The following is a 12,902-nucleotide window of genomic DNA, read 5'->3' on the forward strand; positions in this document are numbered from 1 at the left end:
GCATTAGTGCATCACGAGCATGTGAATGCTGCCTCAGAGCAAACCGATGCAGGCACATTGTCACAGAGAAATAATGTTCACAGCATGCCCTTTGATTTAATAGACTGTGTCCATAGATAAATAAAAGAAAAACTGAAGTTAATTGACTAAATGATTTAAATCTGACAGAGTGGTCTGCCCTTTTCTAAATCTCATATGATTTAGTCACATTTAAAGACGAGTCTTATATCACTCACCAGCCATACATAGACCAGTGTATCATGAGTCTTACTTTTTTTTTAGGGTGACGGGTCCTTGAATAATAACATCTGTTAAAAGTGTTTCTTGCACATAAAATGATCTAGAACTGTCTGTGTGATTCTGCTTGTCTGCATATATTTTCAGTAACATAATGAAAGCACCTGAGAGGATGGTCTTTACTGTCAACACGAGCACTATGATGAATATGTGATGCTGCAAGGTCGTAACACGGACACGAGCCCCCGTCTGCGTCATGACGAGCTCCTTTTAGCTCGTGTCCTCTCATGAATTATCTTGAGTTACTGCCTCGCTCAACATTTATCATCTTTTGCTTGCATGTCAGATACATCGCTTCTCCCTCGTAGCGATTCAGTCCAGATATCAGTCCAGATATCAGTCCAGATATCAGTCCAGAAAGCAGTGAGACAAACAGCAAAGTAGGTCAAGCAGCAAACATGTCTGATCTGATAAAGTGACTTACGGCATCCTCATTTCCATTGAGTAGTTTGGTAAATAAGTTTAGAACATCTAAATGACTCTTAATGGAAAGATTGAATGAGTTCTAAATTGCCTCGGGGTCCCCCCGGAAGAGCTGGAGGAAGTGGCCGTCTGGAGGTGGACGTGGTGAAAGTGGACGTCTGGGCTTTCTGCTCAAGCTGCTGCCCCTGCAACCCGAACCCCAGACAAGCGGCAGATAATGGATGGATGGATGGATGGATGGATGGATGGATGGATGAATGGATGGATGGATGGAGTTCTAAATTGGAGAACTGATGACAGTTCTGTTTCTGTGAATATTGCATTGAGAGGATATATTAAGGATTCACAGCTGGTCTTCAATGGTATCTCGGGTCACGTACATCTTCTCCTCTTTTATTCCAGTTGATTCAAAAGATTTTTCAATCATTAATTAAAATATTTGGTTTCTGATCCTGCATGACAATTACACAAAGACTGCTGTACCTTTGATCATTTGTCAGAATAGGAGAATTACCCTATTTCCTATATCCGTAGGAAGATGGATCTCTCTCAGAAGGCTAGAAATTGATTCCTCTCTTGTTTCTTTTTGGAGACTGGGGTAACTGTAACTGTGCTCATTTGCTGCAAGTAATGCTGAACACACACATGAAGCACCACTTCACTCTGAGCCAACGACCAAATGCTGTTTGTCTCACTGCTGGGTCATGTGACTCAGTATATTTATGAACCTACGTTCCCTCAGAAATCCCACAGGTCTTCTCAAAAGAGGCTCCTGGATGTTTGACAGCCTGTTCTAAAATTAGAGGCTGAAAGCACTTTTTCTTTGATATTCTTAGACTGTGAATAATCTTCATCTTAAGAGGACCCCAGCAGAACCCAGGGCCTCTTTAGACTCTGAGCTGTGTTACCCCGTTGAGTGGCTCTGTTTTTTTCTTGTTTTTTTTTTTAAATCATGATTATAATATTCTTTATTTCTACTAAGGAAGAGCTTGATGTAACTAGGATAATATACTAGCCATAATATTGTACTTTATTCAGGAGATTCACCCACTTAATTAATCCATTTGAGACTGCATTTCTTGTGTTTGTATTAGATATATGGTATAAAAAGGTTTCTCTCCGGCTTGATTTCATCAGGGTGCTATGGGAGACTTCATGAAGTAGTTTAAAAGAGTCTGTAGTGACTCTATTCTGTTATAAATGAATATAAATCATGTAAATCAAATCAAATCAAATTTATTTAAATAGCATATTTCATGTACAAACAATTCAAAGTGCTTTACATAAAATAAACGCATTGCAGCAGGGAGTGTAAGAAGCATTAAAAATACATAAAAGAATATAAAGAGAAACAAATAAAATCATTTAAATGAATTTAAAAACAAGCAACAGTCTAGATAAGTTAAAAGATATTTCATGCATAGACACATGAGAACAGAAATGTCTTTAACCTGGATTTAAAAATGTCTACAATGTGTACACATTTACTTCTTGCCAATAACACCGCCATGCAAAATTGATGCATGTGAAATTACAGTCATACCACACCTGTTAGCAATGAAGCCAAACAAATGTCTGAGCTCACAGTCTACTGCACCCGACAGAGAAAGCCTATAAGCGACTGCTGTGTATAATGAATGAGTGAATGGGGGAAATTCTGGGTCGCGTATTTGTGGATATTCTCTGGAGGAGGCTTTCCTTCGATTAGCTTTTTCTGATTTGACACATTACTCTGTTTTATGGAATCTAGATTAGGTTTAATCTCTGCATAGGCTGCAGGGCCACTGCTCACATTCTGATACAGGGGAGGAATTAAACTTCTGAATCACTCGTCTTATTTTCCGATCACAGCATTGCTCATGCATCACCTCCGTATGGCAAGATGCATTCTGCCCAGAGAAATGCATTCAAACACGTTGACCTGCTCCAGCCATGAGGAAGTAAATGATGCTGAGACATGTTGGCACTCCCCGGCTTCAAGAGCTCTTCACTCTGCTGTGGTCATAAAGATTCAGATGTAGCAGATTCATTGTATTGCAGAATTGTCCTGTGTGCTGCTGTACATTTTTTTCCAAGATCCCCAGTGACCTTTATGCATGCATTTAGCTTTACTGAAGCTGAAGCTGCTGCTTTATGATTTGTTGCTGTCTCTCTCCTCATGGAGAACCCACACCTCCCCTCAGCTCTTATTTGTATTGATCAAGAAGCCATGAGCTCCCTTCAGATACAGCAGGTGTTTGTTTGGGTAGACTGGAGATCTTGGTTATTGTTTCTTTGACATTTACAACTGAGGCTCTGAGTGATGGGAATAAAGAATGATGTTGTGTTTCCTCTTTTCCAGGAGACCACAATAACTGAGATAAAACAAAAGATTATGAAGATCCCCGATGCCAACGGTATTGTCATAGATGGGTTCCCTCGTGATGTCGGACAGGCCTTGTCCTTCGAGGACCAGGTGAGCTTTTGTTTTCATGCGTATCCATCCTCTACGGACATTTTGATCCTTGGGTCAGATGCCATTTCCAGGTTTATATCTTTAATTACTTAACAGGATGAGTCACTCCTGCAGGGTTGTTTTCACACACGTGTAAATCTCACCAAACTCTTAACTTTTTTTTGCTTAAAACAGATAAATACTAAATAATGTGAGGATACATTTTCCATTATACTATGCAGGCAGTGTGCATCCCTATAGCTTGCTTGAAACTAACGCTGAACTTTCTGAAGCAGACTAACAGCACCGCTGGTTTTGTGGACTCCCTCTTGGTTAGCTCACTCAACTCCTCTATTACAGGTTGAGACCCTGCAAAGTTGAGGTTAGGAAAGATTCCAAAAAGCAAATAATAATTGCTCTTAGTGTCAAAAGAGGAGGCTGGATATTCCTACTTTTATCGACTTTTAAATGAGCACTCACTAACTCCATGAGTGGGAGGGAGCTACTACTGTTTATTTCTTTAATTAGTTTCTTTAATGACTTTTTTTCAGCATGAGTGCATGATGCCTTTCTGTTAGAACCGGACAGGTCAATGTCTGTATTTTGTGATGTGGACACGTCGCACACAGTAAAAGTTGTGGTCATTGTGTCACACACACAGAGAGGCATTATAGCAGCCAACTGCTGAAGGCCGAATAAAGTATGTAAATGAGTGGATCATACTCCAGCTGCTGGAGTGGTTTTCTGTCAGTTTTTCCCCCAGTAGCATTCAATCTGACGATGGCATCGTCAGCTGCTCTGTGGATTCAGTAATAGCCGCAGGGTTTCATGTGTCTGATATCAAGGGCCCGCGCAGCATTCAAGGGTACCTGCAAAGGCATTTATATACTGTTATAACTAATAAATATCAATTAGATGTGCAAAGATATCTTTTTATTGCACCATTAAGATTATTTCAGTAGTGTCAAATGTTTTTATCATGAATAATTAGCATTTGACATCAAGCAAACTAATTCTCTTGAAACTAATGACAGTGGCTTTGCATATTCCATCCTACTCAAAAAGGGATGAAGACATATTTGTGTGGGGTTTTTTCTTCTCTTACATAGGGTTTTGTCCCCTGTTTTGCAGCAGATTGTAGAAAGATTGTATTTACAGTAAAAATGTTTCTCTTTTTCCTGATTTATAAGGGGTGCAGGCAAAATGCTTCTGAATGTAGTTGATAGACCTACAGCAAATCACAGCAATGAAATGTGTGATATAGCCCTGATCCAGCAGAGCTCTCAGAATCATCTGGTTTATAAGCCTTTACTGGCATAGCCTTGCCTTTTAGTTCAGCAAATAAGATTTGTCTCCGCAATAATTAGGAATTTATGATATTTTCAGTGAGGAAACTGGTAATTGCTGGTATTAGTACTGACTGATGTGAACATTGAAGCAGTTTCAAGCTGCCGGATGGGCAGGTTTTAAGGCAGAAGGTAGATGAGATCTGTATGGTGGCATTATTAAGAAACTGCTCTAATAATAATTAGAAAATGGCACCAATTGGAAGTGGATAGGAGGTATATTGGGCCCTTTTTTTCTCTCTTTTTTTCTGACAAGCTCAAAGCGCTGATTATGTAACTCTTGAAATTTAAGCCATCTGCTCCTTTACAACATTCAGCATTGACGAGGACACATCATGCTGTTTAACTTGAAATCTGGAAAGTAGAAGTTCTTTACACACATTGAGTTCTTTTTTTATTGTATCACTTTGCCATCCACATTTTAGAAATATGGATGTCTAGCTGGTGCCATCCTTCATCCACAGGTTTAGTTGAAGTATTATAAAATGACCAGAAGAGCGGCCTATTAAATCCCACAGTAACAGGAAGTGTTTTGATGAGTGAACTGAGCCGTGTCCGTTTAGCTTTCAAACTAAAGATCAATGTTGTAGTACTGTGTGGAAAATGTGGTTTGGTGTCGTCTTGCTGAAAACAAGCAAACTTCTCCCTGAAATAGTACTATTTGCAGTCTGAACCTCTCCTCACCTCTACTTTTGACATGTTTTTCTCAGTATCACTGCCAGCTGTGTTTAATATTCAAAGGCTCCCTTTTTAGAGACACTAACAGATGGAATTTTGATAGTATCTTATTTTCTTCTTTATAGAGAGACAAGACATCTTGTTGCATCCGATATAAAAGCTAAAAACAAGTTAGCGTGCCCTCGGCATCATCTGGCTGTTTCATTTCTGCTCCTGCAAGATATTTCATGTCAGCTTTGGGTTGAGTTCACACCAGTCCCACTCACAGTGCTTTTAGGAAGCATGTTTCAGCTGCTGCTTCTGATCAGCTTTTTCTCATTTCACTGCCCAGTCACTGCTCAGTGTCCCTGAAATAAGAACATAGCTCCAGACTGAGCAAAGATGCTGCCCTTTTGACTGGCAGACTTTAAAGTTTAAAGTCTTGCATTATCAAGCATCTGCCCTATTAATAGTCCTTGAGCAAGACTCCCAAATATCTGTCAGCTGTTCTGGATGTTTTGCTCTATTCTTGAATATCAATATTAGCTAGGAGCGGGAGCTGCATTCTAAGCAGGAATATTTATAAAGAATTTTTTTCTGGGAGCCTGGAGGCTATGCTGGGTTTTAATGTTATGGTTAAGAGGGTGTGTCTAAGTTGGAGCCTTCTAATGGAAAGTCAAGCTTTATAGTTAATCGGTTAATTATGTGACACAAAGAGGTCGATTGCTTTTAGAAAGAGTGACGCTCTTCAGCTCATTCAATCTTTCTTAATGTTTATCAACTTTTAAATGAGCGCTCACTAACTCACGAGTGGTCGGAGTCTATCTGGGTCAGTGTTAGGAAAGCCTGACTTCATAATCTGGTCATTAAAGCTGCACTACAGGGCCAAGAGAGAAAGAAATTAGAGTAGCGAGTCCCATTTGGAAAGAATAAACATTCCAAAAGAGGATGAATATTTGCTTTGTCCCGTAGCAGCTGAACTCATTGTTCCAGATATTATTCTGCCTGCTTCTTACATACAAGAGGTGGTTGTTTCCAGATGTTTTACAGAGAAGCATGTTCAAATTTCTCTCTGTCCAATCAAAGAATTGTGTTACTGTTTATCCTCGTTTTCATGTATAACAATAATTTGTATTCAATTCTTTTTTTTTCCATGATTGCATTATTAGATAACTAAAATTGTCTGGATATATAATAATTAAACTTTATCATTGGCTGATTTATGTGTTGATTCATTTAAAAACATAAGACATACCACACACCAAATACAAGAGTGTATTTTGTCTGCAAATGTCTAATTTTGTACATCAGTCCAGAAGCAATAGATAAAAAATAGATAAATAAATGGCACTGAGAGCATCGAACCAGTGAATGATATTGAAAAATGGCTTAAAATATTTTTGTTTATCAAGATAATTCCAAATTAATGTAGTTCAGTCTGATGATCACTAATTTAATCGTTGCTGTAATTGAATAACTGACAAATATGTGAGACGTTTATGTTATTATTAATTTCCTCTGGGCTCTTTGTTGCTGTTATTGCAACCTAGCTTAACCAGCCTTGTTTTAGCTTGTGGGGAAAAAATGTGGAAAGCTTTTGAATTTCTTATGAAATATTTCAGGGATCGTTTGTTTCATCCTTCCATGTTTACTTCACTGTGCCAAAGTCATTTGTCGAGGCTTGTTCAGTCACTGAAGCAGCAAGTGTATCAATCAATGACACTGTGTTTTGTTGTTGTGTCAATTAAAGAAGCTCTAATGCAGTGAGAATATGAATATAATCAGCATTACACTGATGCTGAACAGTGACTAAATAGGTGTTTTTTTGTGTAACCAGATTCGACTCCTCTGGAGGGTAATTTTGGATGAATTGTCTTCAGTGAGTTGACAAACCGTGCAAAAACCTCACATACTAATCACTTATTCCTTACTTCACACCATTTTCTATGCAGGCACACACATGCAAATTAATAGTCGTGAAAATATTAACACATTCTTAGTGCATTTTCCTTCACATTAAGATATACAAGTGTGATACAGACAGCAAAGTTTATGCACACAACAAAATGCATAAGACACAAAGCCATTCAAGGGGACACATACATAACGTACTCACATAACTGAACAAAGTTCTGATTGTGTATCCAGAGTCAGACAGAATTTAAATGACATTTTTTTATCACTGTTGCTACAGAAATCAGTATTTATGAAGTCAGTTACATTTGTAATGCTTAATGTGAGCACTCGCACTTAGTGACAGAATCGTCAGCACTTTATACAGCTTTCTATTGAGTGTCAAAGCTTTCTAGCTCCTTTTTGTTGTGTTTTTGCTCATTGTCACTGCTCCCACTGCATTGCAGCCTTTTCAGTAGACACACTTTGACTCCTTTTTTGGGGCTGAAGAAGCAACGTTCTACCTGCTTCATTGAGACAACTCTCATTTGGAAAAAACAGGCAGCACTGTGTAGATCATGTTCTTTGATTTTTCCAGTGTTTTTAATACAATTCAGCCTGCACTGTAAAATGAGAAACTCCAAAAAAATACAGGTGAAGGCCTCCACAGCCACCTGGATTACTGACTACCTTACAAACAGACCACAGTTTGTGAGACTGAAGATTGTGTGTCTGAGAAGCCCGGTCAGCAGCACAGGAGCACCACAGGGGACTGTACTCTCACCATTTCTCTTCTCTCTGTGCACCTCAGTCTTTAAGTATAATTCAGAGTCCTGTTATCTCCAGAAACCCTCTGATGACTCTGCAGTTTTTGCGTGTATCAGTGATGGACAAGAGGCTGAGTACAGGGGAACAGATCAGTCACTTTGTGGCATGGCGTGGGAACAATCACCTCATCTTTAATATAAACAAGATAAAAAAAGATGATTGTAGATGAAGGAATAGGCCACACCGTATACCGTGACAACAGACTGAGAGACCCACAATTTCTGATAAGCATGGCTTTCAGAGAAAAAATTGTTGTTTTTCTTTTTTTGGACTGGGCCACAGGAGTAGTCCCTACACAGCAGGACTGAAACCAACTTGCCAATTGCCTTGAATACTGGTGAGCCATCGCGTTTGCTTTTATCTGCAGGTTTAAGCTACTGTCAGTATCAGAGCCTCCATGCACAATACTTTTGTTGGGCTGCACTCACTTGCAGGCTGATTTTCCTACTGCAGAGCCATTTGACCGATAGAGTGTTTTAATGGAGGTCTTTTTTTTGTGAGAAAGGCTGCATGATCTCATGGCACTGTGCATAAATAGTACACCACTTCAGCCTTGTTTTAAGCTTTTTGCACATTTTCGACACTATTAAAAATCCTCATCCCTTTACAGTACATAGTGTGCAGTGACACACACAACTGTGAGAAATAGCAGGTGGTGGAAAGTTAAAGAACTGTGGGAGATGTGTCAAATAGGTCTCGATTCGGTGGTGTCTTACATGACAGTCAGTAGACATCCATCACCCTGCAACAAGCAAATCAACGGTGTTTATTGTGTGTACTTTGTCATGTAGCAAGACATCGCAACCCTACTACAACATGCTGGACTTTCTCAGAGGCCTGTTTGCACAGTCCTGTCTGGCGTGATAGACTTCAGTGTCTACTACTCTTGTGCTCAGCGCCTGTTATTGGGCTGCCATGATTAGTACCTCCCTGCCATCTTTCATACTATCGTTTTCTTGCAACTGATAGGACTTGGTGGTACATGCCGTGCAGGGGCGTATTCTTGCAAGTTAGTTCTTTCTCTGCCACATGTCCTTCACTGGGTGTCAGTAGTTTGAGGGACTAACTAGGCAGATGTTAGTTTTTTCATCATAGACAATGCTCTTTTCCCCCTGGCCTCTCTCCTTCTGGATCATGTACTCTCAGTCTGCTGCAGATTGACAAGTTAGCATAGTAGTATCGTCACTGGCCTTAGAACAGTCAGTGTTTTGATTTCTGGTCAAGGCATGCCTCCAACAACTTTGGAAATAACATAGATGAATCATAAAAACCAAGCCATGCCAACTCGAATGTCGCCTGAATTAAATCGGTCTGTATCAGAAGTTGGGGGATCAGGACTTACTAATGAGACATTCAGGGACTACAGTAGAGAATAGAGATATTATTTCCTTTAGGTCCCTATTTCTTGGTTAAAATAGCAGGTTTTTTTTCTTTGTTTTTAGATAAATAGCAACTCTTCTTTGGATGCCTGGTCAATGGCTGAACAAATCATCTCAGGCACATTCTTGTGTTTGTACATTCTTTAGCCCATCACAGTGACCACTGTGGATGCCCAACCCTCTTTAATGTCTTTGTTACATCTTTTTGTCTCTGTGGTAATTGTACCTCCTCCTCTTGTCATTGTAAAGGGGCCAAGTCTCGGCATAATGGGAGCTCATAGTATAGTTGCTTCCGTCTCCCTGGTCCACATAATCTTACAGCAGACTCCACTCAGTACCTGCTTCCTGACTGGAAACTGCCTGAGGACAAAAAAAAACAAACAAAGAAACCGGAGGACATAATATGTGGCTTTCAGATGTACATCAAGAATACGTAACCGTTTAATACCCCCCACAAATAGACACTCCAGTCTCTTTGATAGAACTCACAAATGAAGCATTACTAAGGTTATCAACAACAACTCAAGTGGTTTCACACATGAAACAGTTAAGATTTGAATAAATACTTTTCTTAAGCATCAATACATCTGACGAGGGTGTAAACAAGGAAAATGAACACATAGTTTGACAGAAGTTTGCCTCTGTTGCTGCGCATTTTTGAGTAAACCACATTCAAGGAGCCCAGACGTCACATAATTCCTTATCTCATAATTTGCAAAATCATACCTCATGACCAATGATCTCTTGATTTTATTACAGCTGAGCATACACACACACACACACATATACATACATATATATATATATATATATATATATACATATATATATATACATACATATATATATATATATATATATATATATATATATGTATATATATATATATATATATATATATATATATATATAGTAAAAGTGCACTGAAAGCACGTAAAAAACACATTCATGCAGTTGTGTTTATAACCGTGTCCAGACAACGGGAGCTGATGACCACTCAGCCAGTAACGCACAGAGGCAGTAGTCTTGGGATTGGCAATCAAATAAACTAACATCTGGTTATTAAGGAGCATTTTGCGCGGCTCGGGAGCAAAGAGATAAAAGCAACAGAGAGAAAGAGACAAATTAAGCACCTGTCCTGTCAGCGTTGAGTCCAATAGTTTTCAAGTTAATGGAAAAAATCATGTCACAAAAGCATCAATGTGGAATATTTACATCTGGAGCACTGCGAAGGAATACTTTGACTTTTATGGAAAATATTGATTTAGGGTTTCTTGTCAAGAACTAGATGATTAATGCTCTTATGTAATTTACCATTAAGTATTTACTGTAAGTGATTGGCTTTTCTTGGCAGAAAGACTGAAACAGGGGAAAGTGGTGGTCTTGTTCGTCATTTGAAACCATAAGTCTACAGTTTAACATCATCTTAATGTAGGTCCTGTGCTCCCATGGCCGGATGTTACACTTCTATATAGTGGCCATTTATTAAGCAACATTATAAAAGATGACAGTCTGCGTAAAGAATCCTGAATAGAGATCCAGGGCAGAATTTTGTAATGCTAGAAATGGAGGCTGTTTGATGCTTTTTGCCACCTAAAAGCCAATCGTCTGCTAAACAAGGACACATATCAAGACAATCATGCTGTAGCAGTGATGCACGACTGAGGTTCACAACAGTTCAAACTGTATGCTGGATTACAGATGGACTTTAAATGCGCCCTGCTTTCAAGAGGCATGGGGAAGATATTACATCATAATTGCCTAGGTTAGCATGTAATAATGACATTATAAAACTGCTTATGTTATGGAAATTTATTATGAATTCAGAAAACTCAGATATAATCGGGAGAGATCAGGTAAAACGACAGAAACTACCCCCCCCCCCCCCCCCCCAAAAAAATGTGCCCGCATGGAATTTTAGCCTGCAGGCAGATATGGCCAATAATTACACTCAACGAATTACAACAGTTATTAGTCATAAATACAGAAACATGTTTAAAGGGTGAAAACGGTGCACATGATGGTGATGACTGCGTTGTGCAAAGAGTGTATTTCAACCCTACTCAAGTAATGCTATTGTCTAAACCCAACCAGTAAGTGACAAAAGTGTCTTAGGAAAGTGTTGAGTCATTTGTGAAAAGTATGTTGGGCTCAATCTCACATCACAGAGGACCATGCTTGAAAGGGCAGCACTTACATCCTCTATCAATCAATAATATGTGAAAATACACAGATTAAGTATTTGTCTCCTGCCACTTGTAGATGTACATGCCATTAGGAGTCGTACTGAAGGGAACAACCTGTGTGACCATTTCAGTTATAGAATTTGTTCAACATATTGGCTGAGAAATACAATAAAACATAGAAAGACAGTTTTAAATTCATACTACATCAGAATCAGAATCAGAATCAGAATCAGCTTTATTAGGTTTGACTAAACAAACAAGGAATTTGACTCCAGTACAACTTCACTCACAAAGTACAACACTCAACAATAACATAGAAGAATAAATACATATAGTAAATACATATAGCCTTTCAGGTTCGGAGGAGACTAAACAGTAAATATAGATTATAGCACATTTTTACATGTCCTTGGGTCTAAAAGGAGCCTTTCAATATGATTTGCATTCATCCATTCATACACAAACCCAAACACCAATTGAATGTCTGCCATATGGAGCAACTTTGACCTTTATGTCTTTGTAGGGGGGGTCGAACTGGAAACCTTCTAACTGGTGGATTAACCCACTACTACCAGTTAGATGTCAACATGGATAAGCACACTCAGTTACAAGCCCTCCCTTCAGTGGCAGTTGTTGAGGCTCCTCTCCAAAGGTTTATGTCAGGCTTCTGCCCAAGATTGTTGGACCTGACCCCTGTCTCTTTACCGGAAGGGCGACATCCTTCTTTGCTCACTTTGGCCATGACATTCTGAAGGGTGCTGTACATGTAAATTAAGTCCAGCACATAACAGAAGCACTCCCTCTCTCTCCAGTGTTGGCTGTACAGCTCACTATAAACTTCTACATTGATAACCTTGACTCACAGAAATGTGTAAAACAAAGTCAGTTGTGCTAATGGACACTAATTTAGATGATTTTTTTCAGAAAACATATCAGATGTTACTGACCTGTTCCCAATTGTTGCAAGTTGTTCCTCCAACTGTTTAGATTTAGTACCAATAACATTTTTCAGCCTTTTGTTGCCCCCATCCCAAACTTTTTTACAACATGTTGCTGGCTATTTACTATGTTTTATAAGCGTTTTTTAAATGGAATATAAGTTTATTAGAATATCAAATCATTGCATTCCATTTTAATTCAGTTTTATACAAAATCCCAACTTAATGTACTATGACCACACTGCTGAGTGTTGTTCTTGGAAGCTGAAGCCACACAACAGATAAACAACCACTGCCATGTTTTCAGTACTTCTTCTTGATACTTAAGTGTAGAAATAATAACATTACAAAGCACACCTAAAAAAGTTCTGGAGTTATCATGCTTTTACACAGAAAGCCTCATGGTTTCCTTCTAATTCTAGTTTTATCGTAGAGCAAAGTAGTGGCTGCAGCTCCCTCTGTAACACACAGACAAGGCAGCATCTAATAAGCATCATCTGATTATCTACAATTACTCTCAG

General features: G+C 38.9%; 1 protein-coding gene across 2 annotated transcripts in view; it reads left to right on the top strand.

The window, feature by feature from the left end:
* Positions 1-12,902, top strand: part of ak5 (adenylate kinase 5) — a 101,678-nt gene that overhangs the window by 14,662 nt on the left and 74,114 nt on the right. For both annotated transcript variants that reach the window (XM_075482878.1, XM_075482879.1), the window contains exon 5: positions 3,062-3,175. In XM_075482878.1, coding sequence (XP_075338993.1) covers positions 3,062-3,175 — 114 coding nt within the window. The remainder of the gene's footprint in view (positions 1-3,061; positions 3,176-12,902) is intronic.

The sequence above is a fragment of the Odontesthes bonariensis genome, chromosome 14, assembly GCF_027942865.1.
Source record: "Odontesthes bonariensis isolate fOdoBon6 chromosome 14, fOdoBon6.hap1, whole genome shotgun sequence".
In the NCBI taxonomy this organism is placed as follows: domain Eukaryota; kingdom Metazoa; phylum Chordata; class Actinopteri; order Atheriniformes; family Atherinopsidae; genus Odontesthes; species Odontesthes bonariensis.